This window comes from Ostrinia furnacalis, unplaced genomic scaffold (assembly GCF_004193835.3).
Source record: "Ostrinia furnacalis isolate ACB-3 unplaced genomic scaffold, ASM419383v2 OfSCF7447, whole genome shotgun sequence".
Lineage (NCBI taxonomy): Eukaryota > Metazoa > Arthropoda > Insecta > Lepidoptera > Crambidae > Ostrinia > Ostrinia furnacalis.
The window spans coordinates 261,713-283,336 of record NW_021137686.1 but is presented as its reverse complement, the minus strand read 5'-3'; the positions used below and the strand labels follow the sequence as shown (position 1 = coordinate 283,336).

General features: G+C 36.5%; 3 protein-coding genes across 3 annotated transcripts; 2 read left to right on the top strand and 1 right to left on the bottom strand.

Moving 5' to 3' along the window:
• Positions 1–609: 609 nt before the first annotated feature.
• Positions 610–8,978, bottom strand: LOC114364544 (vitellogenic carboxypeptidase-like). The gene is made up of 8 exons (XM_028320735.1): positions 8,944–8,978; positions 7,261–7,595; positions 6,683–6,705; positions 4,548–4,727; positions 2,843–3,010; positions 2,273–2,535; positions 1,179–1,310; positions 610–853 (listed from the first exon to the last, which is right to left on the bottom strand). The coding sequence occupies exons 1-8, from the start codon at positions 8,976–8,978 to the stop codon at positions 610–612; spliced, it is 1,380 nt and encodes a 459-aa protein (XP_028176536.1).
• Positions 8,979–12,745: 3,767 nt separating this feature from the next.
• LOC114364556 (uncharacterized) lies at positions 12,746–13,285 on the top strand. Its single transcript, XM_028320746.1, has one exon. The coding sequence runs from the start codon at positions 12,789–12,791 to the stop codon at positions 13,113–13,115; it is 327 nt and encodes a 108-aa protein (XP_028176547.1). The 5' UTR covers positions 12,746–12,788; the 3' UTR covers positions 13,116–13,285.
• Positions 13,286–17,131: 3,846 nt separating this feature from the next.
• Positions 17,132–17,770, top strand: LOC114364557 (uncharacterized). Its single transcript, XM_028320747.1, has one exon. The coding sequence runs from the start codon at positions 17,174–17,176 to the stop codon at positions 17,555–17,557; it is 384 nt and encodes a 127-aa protein (XP_028176548.1). The 5' UTR covers positions 17,132–17,173; the 3' UTR covers positions 17,558–17,770.
• The last annotated feature ends 3,854 nt before the right edge of the window (positions 17,771–21,624 follow it).

The window sequence follows — 21,624 nt, the reverse complement described above, 5'->3', positions numbered from 1 at the left end:
GAAGTATTCTGTGTTCTTCTTGTGGGATACAGTTTAGCAACAATAGCTTTCATTTATGAATGCAAATCATACTTGAAGAAATTTCCAATTGGAAAAAATACGAATAACAGGAAATGACACAGAAATGAAAAAAACTATAAACTTGAAAATAAAGGTGTGTAATATAGTACGTTTTCATTAATTTATTATCGAATATTTAAGTATTTGAAATGTCTTCTTCACAATCTCAATCCTGATGTAATTGAAATTTAATCTACTCATATTATACGAATACCTACCTACACTTATGGTGAGTTGCACCACCTAACTTTGACCGTAACTTTAACGATAACCGGTGTTTTTTGTATGGAGTTTGACAGATTTTTGACGTTTGTCAAGTTAAAGTAAGATGTTGCAACTCAGCCTTATTATTGTCAAACAACTGAGTGACTGAGTGTTAATAAATTGAATCAAGTTATTGTGGTTTTTTTTTCTAAAAAGAAGCATACCTACAATAACCAGTGGTTGCTGTTATAACAGTACAATAATTAAACACGTAAGTACTCAATGTTTCTTTAATTGGTTAAACTTATTAAAGAAATGACTGAATAAAATCATCACCATCATCAGTTAATTGTTAGTGTTAGACCAGTCATCAACGTCTAATGTTTGTTGAACGTTGAACAAGGATATACTCGTAGGTCGTCGTATAGGTTGATATTCTTTAAGGACGTTGCCTGTTGTTTCTCCAGAGAGAGCGAAGTCTATAAAATATGTCAGGACATCTATAGCAGCCTGTGGTTGGTCATAGGGGACCATGTGGCCGGCACCTCGGACCATGACATCCATGAAGTTGGCGTATTTCTTCAGGTATCTGCAACATATTACATGAGTGTCACAAAACTTCGTAACTCTACAAGAAATAATTGCTTTATTTTCTATACATCCTGATTTTAATTTCGTAGTAAAAGAAAATAATATACAACATAATATAAGTATAAGTACAGAAAATGGGAAACAATATTTTAAAGTTTAGAATAAGTAGCTATGGTTAGATACATTATACAATTACGTGTTCTTTATGTGTCTAGTTTCATTTACATTAACATTTAATAATTTATATCTATCTATTTCATGTAATGATTATTTCGCCGTTGTCGCCTTTATATTTTTTTATAAAAAAAACATAATACTCTTACACTGATGGTGTTCCACTTGTATCATCATAAAGTCCTCTACGAGCTTTCTTGTACCCGTCAGCCCCCGACCACTTCAGGCTTTGGTAAGTATTCACAGATAGAGGATAAGCTACGATGACATCCAATTGGCCACTAAAACAGTATGTAATTATGATTGTGAGGGTGTTACCATTAAGGGCCCTCGCCCACGGCGACAGCATCGCTACTAACGCGCGTCAGTCGCATTTGCAACGCACTACAGAAGCGATGCCAACGCGCTACTAACGCGCTACAGCAGCGCGACTGCATCGCTACGACTGCATCGCTACAAAAAGTCGCCATGTATACCAAACCCCAAGCGGTCGCTTAAGACCGCGTAACAATTAATTTCTATAGCGTCTCGATTCGCGGGTACTTGAAGGGATTAATAAATAAATATCCTTGGATTCTTTGGGCTATCTTAGTCCCAAACAAACAAAGCAAAGCTTGTACCTATACTATGGTTAATTTTAAACTTTCGCGTTTCATAATTGAATTAATTTAAACAGGTTTTAACGCGATACGAGTACATTACGATATCGATAGGTAACATTAAAATGTTTCATGTGTTAGCCTGACGTTTCGACCGAGTCGCACCGGCCGTGGTCAGTACAGGTAATATTTTAATTGTGCTATGGTAACAACAATAACTATGGTTAACAAGCTGAATGTGATCCTATGGCTCCCATGGAGTCATTGTCATGCCCTGTTTATTGATTTGGTAGAGAAGTAGAGAAAAAAGCACATAATATTATTAATATCACCTTAATGAAAAAGGGCCACTTTATCTTTGATATTACATATAAAATAAAGATATTATGTTTGGAATGTATACTGTCTAGCTCGCATCAATATTTATAAATAAGTATGTATATTTTAAAGACTGTAAATCCTTGAAAAGGAGGCTGACAAAATAGTGACTGAGTTTCTTGCGCTGCCTCTTCTCAGCACTGGCCCATTTATTGTCCCGAAGCAGTGGTAGGATTAATACTGGGACGTGCAAAAGTGCTTATTTGTGATGGGGGTGATTTTGAGTGACTGATATATGCTGTCGTTTTACATTATTAAACGCTCACCTGTATCCCAGGACGGGGTACTTATTTTCAAGTAGTTCCTCTAGCCACGGTTTCACAGATAAATAAAAGTCATCTGACATAGCAAAATAAACGTCAAAGTTTATATTTGTAAAATTGGTACGTCCCACATGAAGTGCTTTTTTTACTTCTTCCGTGTTTAGAAACTTGTTATATTCAATTCCTGGTACTTCGTCATCTATATAATTATAAGGATTGAGTATCGTAGCGATTTTAAAAAAATGATCCAAAGCAGCACTGGCTTCCTGTTTAAAATAAGCATAATAAATATTTTTAAACGTAATACTATAAAATTTCGGCTGAAAAGTCAATATTAAATTTTAATAGAAAAGCCTTAGAGTGAAAACTTCAGGAATGCATTTTTTCTCATTTATGTATTTTGACCAGTCTTACAGAATATAACAGTTCTGGAATTTCCTCCTGAAAAATTACATAAGTACTTGGAAGACACTTAAGAGGTTTTTACTCTAAGGCTTCGATATGCTGATTGAATAAAATATTTGGAGGGAAAGGATAAGGGCTGGATACATTATTATAGTGTTTTGTTCTTACTTTTTTGTAAGTTTTCAAATCACCATCTTTGTAAGCTTTTTTAGCAGAATCTTCAAAAGCTTTTACTTGTGCCGCTTGGTTTGGGTCTAAGTAGCCAATTTGTAAGCCGAATTCTGAGTATTGCAACAGCGTTGGCGGATCAGTCCAGCCGTCTCCGATGGCCAAACCCTAATGATAAAAAAATACTTTATTCTTTGAATAAAACATAAAACTTTTGGCTAGTTATAGTTATGTATACGAGTCTAGAATCTAGAGTTTATTCTATTAGAATTAAGGACATAGCACATTTATTAACCCGAAAAGGGATCGTACGTAACCATATCAACTCGAGGTGGTCAGTATTCTTTGTATGAAACTCCATACTGCAACACACACTATCTGCACCGTAACGCCTCGCAATTGACAGCGCGCAAAAGGCGATAACAGCACGCGAAAGGCGATACGGTGTTGATCCCTTTCCGAGGTGATAAGTCCGCAATGACCTTTATTATGCAGAAGTATACTTTAACAGCAAAGACTAAGTAATAACCTAACAATACTAGCAGTAAAAATGTAAAAATGTTTCAATTATTCGAACGCAATTTTTAGTTTTTATTTCATCTTGTTTCTTAACCCTTCATTTGGCAGTGATGCTTTTAAGCAACAACCACTTTGAATATTTCTACAGCACCAAATAATAAGTTTTGTGCAAATCATTCGATTTTGTTACAAAGCTTAGTTCAGCAAAACACTAGTAAATCGGTCGTCGACTGAGTTTTGAGTGATTTCATATCCATATTTCTGTCAGACGCCAAGATGACGCGCAATGAGAATAACAAAGACGGAAGTTTTATGATTTTGTACTATTTTATCATCTCTAATTATTTTTGTTTTGTCTAAATTTAATTCATAATAAATCAAACTAATCATATAAAGCAATATTTGGCGTAGAAATTGTGTTTTCTAATACATGACATGCTTCCGAACCTCGATGTTGCCTAGAAGCAACAGTGCCAAACATCTAACAAAATAGGTTTAGCTTTTTGTTAATACAAAAGAGTGTCAATACACAATAAATCAATCATGTATTACATGAATAATGTTATAGAGATGGTATAGTAATTACTTTTGATGCAATTACGGACCCTGTCGGGCACAGCATTTTAGGAGAGAGGAAGAATTTGCTGTCTGTCTCTGTGTTGTTTGTCTTCACACTTATACCGCTGAACTGATTTAAATGATAAACACATTTTTCTTGCGTTGAAGTCAACAACTATAGCAGATAACGGTAACATACCAGTTTCAGAAGCTAAAGAGAAAATAAAAAGCCAACCTTGGCTCGGCATATTGATCGTGAAGTATGATGACATACGTCATCTATCAAATGTTGGAGAAAAAGGTCATTAATCGACTTTGCGAAAATGGCCAAAAAAAAGTTTAATGCATAAAATGTGAAATACGATTGGTTTTTTTAAGATTTTCATATAAAAAAAATAATTCTATAATATATCTCAATGTTTTATTTAAGAACCCCTATTTGGCAATGTGGTAAATAAGCAACAATCGTTTTTCGCGAAAATACCAACCAAATATTTTTTTTACTATTTTTCTTAACTTAATTTGATAGTAACAATTAGGTCTAAATAGATTTTATTGAAAAAATCAAACAATTTGTGTCTTGCCAAATGAAGGGTTAACTGTAAGATATTAAAATATAAGAACTTACTTTTAAATTTATGTGTTGGGACTTATCACGGTTGTTGACGTTGTTGTGGTGGATATAATGGCCAAAAGCAGGAATGTATTTCCCGGCATAAGATTCCCCGGTGATAAAAAGAGGTGCCTCCCTTAGTTCATCGAAAACCATCAGGAATTGTTGCACGAAGCTCAGAAGACCAGCACCGACCTATAAGAATAGGTATATTTATATTTATTTCATATGTTAATTCACTTATATATAAACTTGCAAAAGTGGCATGTTTAAAATGCTATCTACAAGAATTTAATATTATTCATTGTCGTTAATGAATAGTGAACATACTTACCTCATACCCATAAAAGTAAACAATAAATTACTTCTTTATTATAAATTATTAAACTTAGAATTCTTAAACTTCAATGTTTATTAAATCTACCTACTTTATGAGGTACTTACAAAACACGGAATTAAATTTTTATAACTTTTTAATCTGCCAATAAATAAATTTATGATTATGGTTGTCTTGTTGATGACTTAAGGTAAGTGCCCCCTACTTCGGTATATTAAGGCTCTAACGACTTTAACATTTTATTTAAAAATAACCAAGCATGATATCAGTATGAAAGCTTTTGTATGCTAAACTTTGGTCTTTTGACAGTAAGTTAATACATAATTTATAGATATATAGTTTGAACTTTTTTTTATATTAATTGTTCTGCGGACCTCTTGTTTGGATCCTGTTTCGTGACAAAATTTTGCTCTGTTTCTAAGTTCGTGAACTCATGTCCCCTATTTCGGGATAAGGTTTTATGCATACAGTTAGGATATTTTACTAATGATTAAGGGTTTAATAAATTTAAAAACGATAATAAACTGGCAGCTATGCCTGCCTGTGATTCCTACTGATGATGATGATTTATCCGACCGATTTCGGTCATGGTGACCACTTCGACTTAGCTGTCTTAGCGGCGCTGGTGCGCCCGAAGATGGCTTACATAGCCGATCTTCGCGGCAAACTCCTCGCACATTGAGAGTAATTACCCGCCGCCAACATAATTATAGTGAATGGCGGCAGATGGACGGGATTTACATCATCGCGTTTTGCGTCGAGTTCAGTTGTGCGCTGCTGTTGTTGAATTCGCGGACTGACCTCTACACAACACAATCTCCCGCCATTCTAGGTGCTGTGCTGCCAAACCTTCCCATTGTGATTTGAGAGGGCTCATTTAGTATCTTTTCGTATGCTGCTTCTGGACATCTTTGTACTTGACTATCTGAGGAGTTGACCGCCATGTTTCCGCTTACCCTCCTTAAGTTCAAAGTAGAAGATTGATCCCTACTATGCTAATTGAGGACAAAAGACGCAGGAGGACAAAGTGACTGACATAGCCCACAGATCGCCGCCACTGCCACTTGAATCGCTAAAATCAAGTGGCAGTGGGCGGGGCACATATCTCGTAGAGCTGATGGCCGCTGGGGCAGTAAAGTTCTTGAGTGGTGACCACGAGCCGGAAGACGTAGCGTGGGCAGGCCTCCCACTAGGTGGACCGACGATTTGGGGAAGGTCGCAGGAAGTGCCTGGATGCGAGCGTTGCAGGACGTCTTTCGGCTAAAACGAAAGAGCTAAAACGCTAAGAGAGATGGCTAAGCTAAAGAAATAGCCAAAATGGACCCTCGTAAAGCACTTGCATTTGATCTGGTCACCATGAAGTCCATGGTCTTGACAATGATCACATTGAGTGAGAACCTCGCAAGTCTCTTAACTTTGGAAATGATCCATAAGGCTGGCAAGTGGCAAGTCGCCTAACTGATCCTCTTATCGCTCAATTAATCTGACATTTGTATTGTTAAAATTATGGGAAAGGATCATTCTTGCTCGTTTATTCCCTTGCCTAAGTATGACCCATGTAATATAGTACACCCGAACATAAATTTTGGCAGAAACCATACCAACCATAATCAGTACAATGTTTGGAAAAGAAAGAATCCTGTACGTCTGCTTTCGCTGCGGCTTCAGCTGGGTTTATCATAAAGGACTACACGAGAACCTGATCTCAGCCAAACCCGCTATCCAAATATCAAAGTATCTATGATCAAGAGAGCTAATTTACTAAGGTAAACCACTGCTCTAGTGGCTCAAACCCCAAGCAACTGCAAATCACCTGATTAGTCTTGACAACAGATACTAAAAATGCAAATTTAAAAAAAAAACCTAATGNTACATCACTTTACACGAATGTAAAGTTGCCGTGCATGGCGATATAACTGGGTTTTTATTTAATTACGAAAAAACTACATGCTATATTTCCCAAACTGGCACACTGCCTAATTATATCTAACATTACCTTTCACCTAAAAAATATTTCACCAAGTTATCTCTAATAGCGACGAAGCAGGATTTTTTTTAACTTCAAATGCGATTTCCCAAAAATCACCATTTTCGACTTAACTCCGTTTTCACTGGGGGTACAGAAATATTATTCAATCCAAAATCGGTACAGTACTAAAATCCATGAGTGGTCCCAGTCGCCGGAAGAAAATTATTTAATTTTTACGCATCCGGCGACTGGGACCGCGGTCCCAGTTAATTGCGGTCCCAGTTGACGGAATCCTCGGCGCTGCTTGGATGCAGACCGCTACCAACCGGGCCATGTGGAAATCATTAGGGGAGTATTATTCAACAGTAACCAAACAAACAATATAATATAGGTATTATTATATTGACTTTAGGCATAGGTACCTTTTCCATTTTCATACTGTAACGGACCGATTTCTTTAAAAAGTCCAAACAAAGACGAAGCTCCTGGCCCGCCTTGCAACCAAATCACCAGTGGCGTTTCTTCTAATTTCTTCTCTTCAACGGGGAAATACCAGAAGAACAAGTGGGAGGCGGCTGTCTTGTTCACCGTTATAAACCCTGAATGGCTCTTGATTCCAGTGAATAAGGTTGGGTCTACATTAGACAGAGATCTGGCTTTGTCTATTTCACCCTTTTCGATTAGCGGCGTAAGTATTAATGGCCCATCCTCCTCCGTGGAGGCGAGAGGAGCTACGCCTCGGCAGAAAGCACTGCCGCTGTAAAAGATTGAAATGTTGATTTCATCGTTCACAGCATATTAGTATACTGCGTTTAAAATATGGTACGAGTAGAGTTATAGAAATAATGAGTAAACAAAAAATATTGGCCTTTATAAAGCACTGTCAAGTCTGGGCTACAGATACGTTATAGTGATGGTGAAAGTTATGTTATTTCAACATAAGGTATGTTGCGTTATAAATAAATACATAATTTAATTATTTAATTTTGTTATGCACTTACTCGTTATTCATTATTCATATTTTCATATATTTTCTTACATCTAAAATGTAACTATTCTATGGTTAAACTTTCCTTATTGACATGACGCGTAGAGATGTGTGGCGTGTTTTACGCACCAGTTGTGTCAGTAAAATTGTCGCACGTGTGACGTGGGTATGCCCGCTTACGCCAAAGGAAAATGTTAAACTATCCATTTCTATTTCGGAACTTTATTATAGTTTTGGGTCTATTGAGTTAATAAACCCTTCACTAATAAAAAAATACACGCATGTTGAACAGTAGGTATAAAATTTATGCGTGACTTTATCCCATATTACCTACTCGTATGCCTAGAACTATTTAGGTCTCAGATTTTTAAGTCATTTGGCATATTTACAGTTTTTTTATAGGCATCGCAAGAAAACGGGTCGTTGTCATGTCTCTAGGCATATAAATAATTGGGACATTAAGCGCCACCCGAGGGACCCGTCAGGTTTTTAGTGGGTAGGCTCTGCCCTTTTGGCAGGGAGAGCCCCACATAACCTTTTTTTTTTACGGGGAAAAAATGCGTTGAAACGCATACCTACCCTGCGGGGACAGGGTAGGTTATGTGGGGCTCACCAAGTCAGAAGGACGAGGCATACCCACTGAAAAGACCCCGGTGCTCCGTCACTCGCCTAAGTGGGAGGAGACAAAAGAAAAGGATTCAACGCGCGTGTAACTGTTAAGGATTAATGCTTTAAATCCTGATTCCGATAAAAATGCGATAAGATTTATTCGTTCGTTTCAGCCAAATGACGTCCACTGCTGGACAAAGGCCTCCCCCAAGGTTTTCCACAATGAACGGTCCTGCGTTGCCCGCATCCAGGCTCTTCCCGCGACCTTTACCAGATCGTCGGTCCACCTAGTAGGAGGCCTGCCCACGCTACGTTTTCCAGCCCGTAGATTTATTAAAGTATCTTTATTAAATAGGATCGAGACAACTCAATCGAAGAAAGTAATAAAATTTAATTTTAACATTTCTTTGAAGATGAACTTAAAGATAACTTTAGAAACTAATTATAAAATTAGAAAAAAATATCGTTAACTATGAAGTTAAGAATAATTTATTGTTGTAACTCTTACCTCACAAAAAGCAGCAGAGTGCAGACCAGCAGCATGTTGGTATTGGAAATAAGTAGAAAATGACATGTCCGATGTTTTTATTGTTTTTCACTTTATTGCTAATAAATACCGATGATTATCTAGCACCTACATACTATGAATATGGTATGTATACGCCTGCTTGAAATAGTTCAGAAAATTATTAAGTGTACTTATCTATGCATAGTTCTGTGTACCACGTTTAATACTTACTCGATGCAATACCGCGAAGTATAATATGGCGATAATTTCAACACAGTAGGTACTATCACGATTTTATGCGAAATTTAATTTTAAATCACATAAGTACTATTTTTTCAAGAATAGAAGAATACCTAACGCCAAGGAGAATTTTAACATGCAATTAAAATCCGAAGTAAAACCTTCGGTCACAATGGAGTAGGGTGCAGACCCCACTATGTGTCCTACCCATAGTTACGTTAGTAGCATATTCCCACTATTTATTACCATAATCTGAGTGGCCCGTCCAGTATTTCATGTTTATCTGGAGCCCAGGGAACCGATCGGACTCACGTGGCCTCCTTCTTTATGATCCTCGTACAGTCAGCTTCAAATAGTTCGTGACACCCAAAGTGGCCAAAAAGTTGGAAACATGTCTTTGTTGCATTAAGGAATAAGGTACCTAGTGTTATCAACTTATTGCGTCTTCTTCTTCATTTGTTGATGGCGATGGACTTGTGTTTTTTCGCCACTGGGAGCACACTGTTCCGCCAATGTCAAGTGCGCATTGGACACTTTGGGTGTCACGAAATATTTGACGCTGACTGTACTTACTATGCCAATACCAACTTATCTTTATGTTTTCGTAAATAAATCCTTTCCACAATTAGATACCTAGTTGTCACCTAGCCTGCAATTCTAGGGCACCATTTTTGTACAAATAATAATAGAGCAGTGATTATTTTTCGAATGTAGATTGTAGGTATCTACCTAAGCCTACATAAGAGTGCATTTTAGCCCTGAAATTTCACAACAGTTATGTAACATTTCAAGTTGCTTTAAAATCAATTAGTTATTTGGGTTATTAAAAAGACTGACGTCACTAACAAGAAATGGTTGGCTTTTCCTTTGGCTAAGCCAAAGTTTTATACCCATGTGAATGACTCGTTCTTCGTCTTCGTTACTACACTATTGAGCTTAAACTCTACATTTAGAGCAAGTTAAACTCCTATCTAAATCTTAACGAATAAAGATGACACCTTTCGCATGGTTCATCATGAAAAAATAAAAATTAAGGTTGCGTCACTATGATGTCACTACAATGACTAAGTAAACTGATGCAAAATGTTACAAATTATAACTTAATTAGGTAAAACAGTGTTCAGATTAGTCATGTCTAAAATATGCAAAAGGACGAGAAAATATTGGGAGTTGGGACTCCACGAACAAGACGTTCAAGATAGAATCAAATGGCGGCGCATGATTGGGGTACCCGACCACGTAAGACCCACCAAGGCAGAGCGGAGCGGAGCAGAGCGGAGAAGTGTTTTAAATAACGTTCGTTCGTTTCAGCCAAATGACGTAACGATTGACGATCTTTTTAAATAACGATTCCACTCCTATCCGCGTCGCGCCGACTTAGGTGACATTTCATCCGAAAATATCTCATCCGCGGATGAGTTGTCTCCCTTCCAAATTTGTAAGGTGTCGAATCATCCGCTAAATGATCAAAATCTTCGCATGAAACGTCACCGTTTTAAACTTGAAGGTGTCGTCTCATCTTAAATAATATTAATTTAATTAAATTAGATCTATCTTCCAAGTTGGTTTAATCCGAAGATAAATATTTTGCGGATGATTCGACACCTAACTTTGAAAGGGAGACAACTCGTTCGCGGATCATATTTTCTCGGATGAAATGTCACCTAAGACGTCGCGCCGCTTCCGCTGTCAAATCCTATACAGAATCCTATAGGCCCGACACTTCTCCGCTCTGCTTTGCTCCGCTCCGCTTTGATGGAAGCCGCGCCTACGGGATAAAACGAGACAAAAGAAGAAGAAGTGTTCAGCTTAATGTGTTTACCATAATATTAGCACAGATAACATATTACTACTCGTAGTATTAGTAATTCAGTACGCAAATACATTTTCCGGTTTTTCTGTGGAGGAATCTCATTCATTAAATAGGAGGAAGTGTGTGTGGGTTTATTAATAGGTTTGAATTTGAAAAGGTACTGCCCCGTTTATGAGTTTGTCCATGTACCTACCTATCAAAAATTTTACTGTAACATTTTTAGAGTAAGCATTTCCATCCCCATCACTCGGATGGTTGGCAGTCCACAACTGTGGGTTACTTTAGAAACTTCCTGCCCCGCACAATAAAACTGTGGAATGGACTTTCTTCAGCCCTACTATGACGATATTGTATGGAACATCAGAAAAATTTCACTGTAATTTTCTATCAAATTACACATTTCTCTGACACCTCACAAAATGGATATTATTGAAAACTCCTGAAAACGGAAATATTAAGAAGATACTATCTGATTTAATTAATGATGATGGTAATTGGATTTTAGATTTTAATTATGATGAAATGCATGTAAATGCCATAAGCACAACCACTAACATACTTATATTAAGATGCCGCAGGAAGTTTTTATTATTTCACCGCTGATCTTCATTTAAACACTGGTTGTTGCCATTTTTAGGGAACCCTAAAAATGATGCACTTTAAACGATAAGAACAAGAAAAAACAAGAAAAGTTTGCAAAAACATAAATAAAAAACGTAAGTTTTTAATAGAATGTGATGAAAGTATCAAGACGGCACATCAAGTTAAGCACTTGTGACATCCCAAGTACCTAGATGCGTAATAAAAACGACTTTGCAACAAGAACACACCCCTTATTCATGTAACAAAACTTCAACGACAACAACACACTGAGTTGCGATCCTATCGAGTAATCGTTCTATCAAAAATTACCCTTGTGAATACGGATTTAGAACTGTTTTTCAATGGGTCGACTACTGAACGTCAGCGAGATCTTGACTGACTGTCAAAATACGTGAATTAGGCCACTGGTCTTCTCTCTAATCTTGGGTGTATGGAACCCGTTATATTTGAGTCCAATTCGCACTCGACCGATTTACAGTCTCATATTAATGAAATATGCAAATTAGAAGTCAGACTGCGGTCAAGTTTAGACCTGCATTAAAATGTCAAACAAGTTTTGATATAGTAGTTCAAACAACATTCCTTATTTGTTTTGATATTACCAACCTGTTCTTGATTCGCGTATGTGAACTTTCAGTTGTTTTAATTATTGAGCGTGTAAGTATTTTTAGAATTTCGGTTCGTGAGAAAAAACTATTTTGTGCATTCAATGAGAACTTATATGTTTACATCTATTACATTTATCGTTTTTTATTTTATTTCCCTATTTTTGGGGCTAAGAAACCAATCTCTACACATACTCGTACCTGTCAAAACTTTTATTAAAACTAGTTCAGTAGTGATAATAATAATGCACCAATATGCAAAAAATGCATTTTTTTTGTATGTCAAATCGATGTTTCACTAATTCCGCTAATTAAACTTTTCCAAACTAATCCAGGGTGGGGTTTACCGTCCTAAATTAGTTAACTTGTCACTCGATATTGTCATTGTTCAATCGTAGGTACTCGTCATCAGTGAATCACATCTCGATGACCCCGGGGAACGACCTACAACTGCTACATGGACTCAACAAAAAATTTACCTCAAGCCGAACGGTATTTAAATCTCGTACATTGCAGGACAAGCTCATAAAGTTTGTGGCGTTTATTCATACAACATACAATAAATAAATAACATAAACTTAAACATGGCTCAAAATCTGTGGATTGCTGTATTGGCGGTTTTGGTAGTGGCAGTGAATAGTCACGTTATCAAATCGCACAAAATGGATCTGTCAAACGGAATGACAGTTGAAGTGATCATTCGCCCTTCGGAGAAAGCTGATACACCAAAACCAGAGGAGCTGGGGAGTCGGGTGTTCCGCAGGACACACGACGTCGTCGTGCCACCGGTGACACCAACACCGAAAACAGATGTGAATGTCGATATCGTCAATCGCTTTGGGATCAGAAGCGGAACGTGCCCCACTGGATATGTGCAAAGAGGCGGATTTTGTTTTCCCGACTACGACTAAAGTGTTTGTTAGTGATTTAAATCTAAGTACATAGTACGAGCCTAAGAAACATTTTTTTTGTTTAGACACTGTATAATATCTAAAAGTCTACTTACTATTGCGACCTATTATTTAAGGCAGCATTTAGAATAACTTCAAAAACGTTGTAAAGATTGTTTTATTAAATGTCTTGTTGGTCCTATTATAATAAATAAATTTTAGGTTAAAATATTTATTATAGTGTAAGTGTAAATATTGTAAATAAATTATGTTGTTTTGGATGTTTGATAATTTGGTTGTATTGTTTTTATTTGCAATTTGAAACAAATAAATCCATTTTAAACCGTGACTTATATATTTCATTTTTAAAATATTCATGAATCTGAAATACACATTAGGTACTAAAATTCTTTATTAGAATTAAATAATTCATATAAAAATGAGTTATTTTTAACAAAAAAAAAATACATTAAATATACTTTTAAGTAGTTTGACATTTACTTTATAATCGTAATAAAGTAAAAGCTTAGAGAAATGATATTGAATTAGTTACAGCTCTACACAACACACGGACGCCATTGAGCTTTCTCTTATTATACCTACATAGGTAGTAGTAGCTACGCTGGTAGGGTAATAATTAACTTTTTTTTAAAAAATATAACCGACTTCAAATGCGTGAACACAAAAAAAAATCAAAATTAAAAAAATTTGATAATACCTATTCAACAAAAAAATAATCGTTCAAATTGGTTCATAATCGGCGGAGATATTGCGTATAAAAAAGTTCATCCCCAATTTTCCACCCTTGGGGGTTGTTTTTTCTATTATTAAATTTAAATGGGACTACCCTTGAGGTATTACCTATACGCCGGCTCGTGTACAGCGCTCATGCACAGCCTCACACTTTAAACGTTTTGATATCATATTATCTATCTATCTATCTATATAAATAAAAATGAATTGTTGTTCGTTAGTCTGATTAAAACTCGAGAACGGCTGGGCCGATTGAGCTGATTTTGGTTTTAAAATGTTTGTCGTAGTCCAGGGTAGGTCTAAACGGTGAGCAAATACGCGCGCGATATTGTTTTTCTGTGACAGACAGAATTCCACGCGGGCGAAGCCGCGGGCGGAAAGCTAGTATTAATATAATTTGGCAAAATGAGTTTGGACTGTTTCTTGCGTAACATTACTTTACCATAATGCCTATAACACATTGTTTTGATTTAAAGTGAAAAATAGGTGGCCCTTGGGCCACCCCTAAGCCGCCTATTTAGTTTTATACACACATAAATGATCTTATATTAATCACATTCACCAAATCATGTGGTAATTATTCATAATAACCGGCGATTATTCATGATTTTCACATTTATCACTTTAACCGTAACATACCTAAATACTAATAAAAACTAAGCTTTTAAAAAGCACTTTTATAGGTCCCAGTATTAACCCTACCACTGCTTCAGGACAATAAATGGGCCAGTGCTGGGAAGAAGCAGCGCAAGAAATTCAGTCACTATTGTCCGCCTCTTACAAATGGAGGTTAGGTGATATCACTTGGGTACTGAGCAACAGAAGTTAATTTTCTAGTAAATCTGACAATACGAGTAGTATAACTTTCACTATTGTTATTGTTCGTTCGTTTGAGCCAAACAAATCCCCCAAGGATGTCACAACATCCGGTCCTACGCTGCCCGCATCCAGGAGCTTTCCGCGACCTTCACCTAATCGTCGGTCCACCGAGTAGGAGTCTTCCCCACACTACGTCTTCCCGACCCACTGTTATTATAACATCAAAGAGCTTTCTGCGACCTTCACCAGATCGTTGGTCACCTAGTGGGAGGCTTGCCACTACGTCTTCCCAATCTATTACTATAACAATCCTTACTGACCCTCGCAATAAAAAGCCAATGACCCATATTTGAATGGAAATGTGGTTTCTAGACATATCGTCACAATGATCACGGCACGTGTGACTCAAATTCTCATGTCTTTGGTTTTATTCTAGGAATTACCGCTTAGCGTAAACCAAATGAATTAATTTAAACCGGTTAGATCAGTGAGGAAGTGAATCTTATGGGTGTGACTGAACTGGCTTGGAAACAAGTGTAAAATATTATTTATAGAATAAGGAAATTTACGCTTAGAATCCCACCTTTTTGTAGATTGACCGATGTTATACGCCTATTGGAAATCCATGGTGATCATTAATTTTGTCAAACACCCATGGGAAATTTCTATGGGGATGTAAGTAATCTAACTCTAGAGTAGAAACCTCGGTTGATACAACTTACCTTGTGTGTATTTGTGCATTAATATAATGTGAGCTTTTACTCCTACACGAGCCATTATTTATGTTCCAGTTATTCTTGTTATTGTAAATCATCATCATCGTCATCATCATCATCGTCATCATCATTTCAGCCATAGGACGTCCACTGCTGAACATAGGCCTCCCCCAATGATTTCCACAATGGCGGCGGCCTGCATTCAGCGCCTTCCCCCTACCTTTATGAGGTCGTTGGTCCACCTTATGGGTGGACGTCCTACACTGCGCTTTCCGGTACGTGGCCTCCACTCCAGAACCTTGCTGCCCCATCGGCCGTCAGTTCTGCGTAGGTACTATATGCCCTGTCCTGCGTATTATTGTAAATAATAATATATGAAAATATCTAGTTTATTGTTCTGCCCATACTGGTACCTATACCTAACGGTATAAGTATTAATAGTTCTTCAAGATATCACTTTTAGGCTGGGTTGCCATATTGCTTTACATAATGTGGTGCAACCCAGCTCAAAGTGATTGGCCGATGTCATACGCCTATTGGAAATCCATGGTGATCATTAATTCTGTCAATGGGGAATTTCTATGGCGGTTTTAATCTAGGTACCTATAGAGTAGAAACCTCGATTGATACAACTTGTTTACCTCTGTAAATACAGTATAGAAGTAGACGAAGAACCGTATTTAATCTATCTGAGCTTTTACTCTTACAAGAGTCAAAATTGATGCCATAGATATAACCTGTTACTTTAATAATAACTAATGAAAATATGTAGTTTATTGTTCTGTCCATAATCTGTTGATAGTTTTTTAAGATATCACTTTTGGGCTGGGTTGCACCATATTACGTATTTTAAAGTAAAATTACTTTTATGCTTCAGTCTAGAACTTACCCATATCACATTAAAGTAATATGGTGCAACCTGAGTCATGTCATCGGACATCAGTATACTTCCCACACGTTAGAAGAAACATTTTTATTTGGGTTTTCACTAGTAGAAAGTTTCGTATAATTATTACGGCGCTGAATTGTGTAGTTACTGAAATTACGTTTCTATTAGTAAATTATTAATGAGAATATCCGTAAGGAAAATCTACTTAAATTACATACTTACCGCAATTTATATGCGTACACAATTAATTATTACACATTATTAGGTCATCAATTAAGTACTTATTAGGAAGTTATTTGGATTTGCGTCAAAATAGATTTTTTTACGTATATTACGAGTAAATTGTAACAAATTAACTATCCTTCCAAATACTATGGTAAGAATAAAAACAATGAATATATTATGTCACTAGCATACTCAAATTGAAGACTACTTAATCAACATTTACCGTTACCAATGAGCTGTAGCGTAAAAGTGCTCTATTATTTTATTTTAATGAAAACAACAAACAACTTAATATCAACTACCGTTGTTGCCATGTCGTAGTACTGCCTATAGTAATAAGATATGTTTAACTATATAGGGTTTTCCCCCTAACTTTAGGTATTTCACGCCACGTGCGTAACCGGTTTTCATTTACTACACTCGTGATTAAGGTAAAGTAATAAATTAAAAGGTAAATTATGCAAAACGTTCGTATCAAAAAACCGAGTTGTTGTATTTTGTGTCACAGACTCGTGCCGTCACAATGAATCACGCGCACGCGTCGCGGGGTAACGACATACGCAACGGGAAACTTCGTCAAGCTAAAACTTCATATATAAGCGAGCATATTCTACCCCAGAGCACATAAACAGTCTTCCCCTCATAACAGAAGCATCATAACATAACAAAAAACCAAAATGAATATATCTATGCTTTTGCTTTACTCGTTGGTGGGCTGCATCCAAGGCTACATAATCAGGTCAAGCCAGTTCGAGCTACCGCCACAGGGGATGGCAGTTGAGATCTCCATCAAACCAAAAGACGATCACAGTTTCGTTGTGGACATTAAAGAAGATACTCAAGATAGAATCTTGAAGGCGACTCATGAAAAAACTTTTTTGAAGACCAAGAGTTTTCTCCCTGAGATCCTGAAGGAAAGCGTGAAGATGACTAGTGAAAAACCTAGCTTGAAGATTGGACCTTTTCTGCCTACGATAGAGAAACGGCTCGGGATTATGGCGGGGACATGCCCCACGGGCCATGTGGCTAGAGGCAGTTTCTGTTTTCCGGATTACGACTGAAACCTGAAGAGGATAATAATTAGTTGTTAAGTCGTTTCAACCAAAGATCGTAGACTGCTGGACAATGGTCTCCCATAATGCCAAAACGATCCGTCCTGCGCTGCCTGCATCCAGGCGCTTCCAGTGACCTTTTCTACCAGTTCGTTCCAAAGATTGAGAGGCCTGCCCACCGATTGGGAGGATTTGTTATTTAATTGTTAATTATTTATTGTTATTGTTAATAAATTATTTGCTAGTCAAACTTTTGTTGGTTTTGTATTATCCCAAAAGATGATGCCCTTCATCCTTGACTTGACAATACCCAGATCACATCAGAAGAAATTGACTGGCATAGTTTCAGTCACTAGTGTTTGCATAACATTACATAAAAAGTCGCAATTAATTTTGCTCTATACTGTTAACGTGCAAATTATGATGAACAGCTATTTGAAACTTTCCAGTTAATAAGAAAATATGGTAATTTTTAGCTAATTGACAGAATTCATATACTTTTTTAACCAAAACGAAGAAGTCAGCCAGCATATCACCTGATGCAAAGTAATGATCAGACCTAAGGTGGATGTGCCTGGAAACACGACTTTAAATCTTTCAAACATATGGATGTGGTACGTATACTACAATGTTGCTGTAAATTATTGAAGATAACTGCCTATTATGTCCATAAAAGGTAAAGTCAGGTAAAGTATATTTCGTTATACTGGTTGTTTAGTTTCATTAAACTGAGATGCATTCATTTCTTTGTAAATTTCATAAAAATGTGTTCCATTTATTCGGCTATATGAACTGAACATAACTTAATTTTTGATATTTTCGGAGTCGGTGCCAGCCTACCCAGTGCCAAGACTTGGAAATAACTGTAATTTTATTTTTGTAATGAAACAAATTAAGATTCATTCTTTTTTTGCCAATAATACAAAAAAATGAAACATTAACGAAGTTATTGAGAACCTCCTCCTTTTTTGCAGTCAGTTAATAATGTAGAGTCTCCTGTTGCGGATAACTGAAAACACTTTTTTTTAATTAATGCCATTTTTTTTATTTCTAAAAGCAAATCAGCAAGTAGGCCGATACTATGTTGCCTATTTATGCTTACTGCAAAAGTAGAGAGTGACGTAGAATACGTCGACAATCATAACTTAATACGAGTATGTACAAAATAATGTATTACCAATTCATTAGTAATTTGTGTTCTTACGTCACATTATTTTCATGGTCCTTCGTGCACTAATGAATGATGCAATATACTTGATTCAATTTCAGTATCAACAGGTTAATAATTGTATGTAACTATGAACGTTATATCTACTTTATCTATATCTATACTAACTTACTAACTAATATTATAAATGCGAAAGTAACTCTGTCTGTCTGTCTGTCTTGTTTTCACGCCTAAACCACTGAACCGATTTTGATGAAAGGCATAGAGATAGTTTGAGTCCCGGGAAAGGACATTGATAGTTTTTATCCTGGTTTTTGAACAGGGACGCGCGCGATAAAGTTTTTCTGTGACAGAAAAAATTCCACGCGGGCGAAGCCGCGGGCGGAAAGCTAGTATTTTATAGTATGGATAGCAGCACATCAGATTATACATTTTTGTTGCAATATCGCCCGTGTTACAACTGCATAAGATCCCACAGTTTTTAGATTGATATGCTGTCGACTGTACTTAGCACATTTGTGTTCGTTTGTGATTCGAACCCGCTACCTTAGACGACGTCGACCGGACTTTCTCGTACACTATGCCGCTACCAACCGGGCAACATGGAAACCATTGGGGAGGCCTCATGTTCAGCAGTGGACGTCCTATGGCTGAGATGATGATGATGATGATGATGACACTATAAGGAGAGTTATGTTTATCTGTTATACTTTCGATATTCATGAAAGTTATGTACCTAATAGACGGATAGGCACACACAAATGTGTCAATTACGTTTTTACAAGAAATAAAGAAAGATTTAGATATCGAAGCCATTGTTGAATTCCTCCCACTTATGGCGAGTGACGGAGCACCGGGGTCTTTTTAGTGGGTATGCCTCGTCCTTCTGACTTGGTGAGCCCCACATAACCTACCCTGTCCCCGCAGGGTAGGTATGCGATTCAACGCATTTTTCCCCGTAAAAAGGTTTACAACAATTACCGTCATTGTGGTGTAATAAAAAATGACAATTATGGTAAGGACATTATTATGAATGTGTCATTATCAAACGTGTGATATACCTACTAATTTTACAGGAAAATTGAGAACTATATGCATATAAAACAGTAAGGCATCCCTTGCTAGAGTCACTTAGAGCTAACACTCGAGTAGTGCGACAAGTCGCGTAAAGTCAGCGTCAAAGTTTAAGAATCCACCTCGAAAAATGGCATTTGTGAAATGTGTAATCGCCCTGCTCATTATTGCTATCAGCATAGAATTGACAATCGGATATCCTGGAGTATTGGTGCGTCTTGAAGACACTGGAGCGACATACATCGATGAGGATATAACAGATGGTGTAGAAGATGGTCATAGTCAGCTCGAGTTGGACGACCGTCAAGGGATAATTCACTCTGGACAATGCCCTGTAGATTATGTATGGACTGGGAGTCGCTGCATTCCAGATTATGAAGATAAAGAAGATGGTCCAGAAGATGTTGAATATTCGAACTAATGTACCTCATAAATGCGAAATTAACTCTGTTTGTTTTACGTTCTGAGATGGTTTAAGACCGCCGTTAAGTTTTGTACCGCCTACTTTATTCTCAGTTTGACCCTAAGGTTGGCTGGAGGAGAATGCCGTATGGCATTAAGTTCGCCTTATGTACAGTGTTTTATGTGTGCACGTAGTTTTTAAATAAATACATAAATCAGACCCAGGGAAAACATAGGATTGTTGTAAACCCACTTTTGGAAAGGCGGATACAGTTATGTCTTTTTTATGAAAAAAGTATCGGATTCAGTGAAGTTTATTATGGGTACAAGTATTTAACAGTGGCATTATAATATAATACTTTGGTAATCATGCCACGAGGAATGATATACACCATTCAGTGTACCTACTTAATTATATTATATTTTAGTTTTCAACCCTACTGTGTGTATAAGACTTATTTACTTTTGTTATGATTGTGCACGAATAAATAAAATTAATTAATCTTTATTTCTCTAGTTTTATTTATTTCTATTGATAGTAACTATAAAAATCATATTGTCAGCAAATTAATCGATCATTCATTTGATAAACTTATATCTTTTATCTAATTATTTACAAAAGCTTTTTGTATTAAAAAGTAGAATAATAATTTTACGACTGTTCAACGCTACCTTTTAGAAGTAGAATAGACTAAAACTTTCACGACGCACGGCCTGAAAAATGAGCAGCTAGTTTATTTCTTGCTGCATAGATGGCGTGACGCGTCTTAAGAAAGCTTATGAAACCAAAATAGCAAAACAAAGTCACCCTGTATTTTAGACTTATTTTCTGTATTTAAGAGCGTTTACGCCGTTTGGCGCAAAAACAGTACTTTTTCAACTCGTTACAATAATTAACCAGTAATACTACAAATATGTTAAAGGCATAAATAGTTAGGCAATTTCGTCGTCTAAATAGTTAATTGAGAAAATATTGCGATTAGTTTAGTATTTAAGAATTCTATCAAGATAAGTCCACACAGGTTTTGTAAATTTCCACTTTAGCGTCAGTTTACAAGCTGAAATTTTTATAAAAATACTGTGAAAACGATTTAACAAACATTTATATCCTATAGCATAGATCCTTGGGCAAATAGTTATCTGAGAAAATTTTTAGATTTAAGCATTTTACAATAAGAAATCACAAATTAAAAAAACGTGAAATACCCAAAAATCAAAGTGATTTTTTCACCAATATTCTTCCTTTATTCAACACAAAAATAGCTTAATATAATAGAAGAATATCTTATCTAAAATATTTACTTTGAAATTTAAAATAATTCATTGTAATTTTTTTTCTATGAGTATTTGAAAAGTACTATAAAACGCCGCGCACGAATCGTTCAAATTCAGTCCGCCTCGAGGCGTTCCAGAGTGAGGTCACGTCGCTCGG

Coding starts and splice junctions, on each gene's coding strand:
- LOC114364556 (XM_028320746.1), top strand. CDS start 12,789: ATGGCTCAAAATCTGTGGATTGCTGTATTGGCGGTTTTGGTAGTGGCA.
- LOC114364557 (XM_028320747.1), top strand. CDS start 17,174: ATGAATATATCTATGCTTTTGCTTTACTCGTTGGTGGGCTGCATCCAA.
- LOC114364544 (XM_028320735.1), bottom strand. CDS start 8,978: ATGCTGCTGGTCTGCACTCTGCTGCTTTTTGTGAG. Junction 6,706..7,260: donor ACAGTATGAAAATGGAAAAG/GTACCTATGCCT, acceptor TTGCATTTTTAG/TATCTGTTGTCAAGACTAAT. Junction 1,311..2,272: donor TACCCCGTCCTGGGATACAG/GTGAGCGTTTAA, acceptor ATACTGTTTTAG/TGGCCAATTGGATGTCATCG.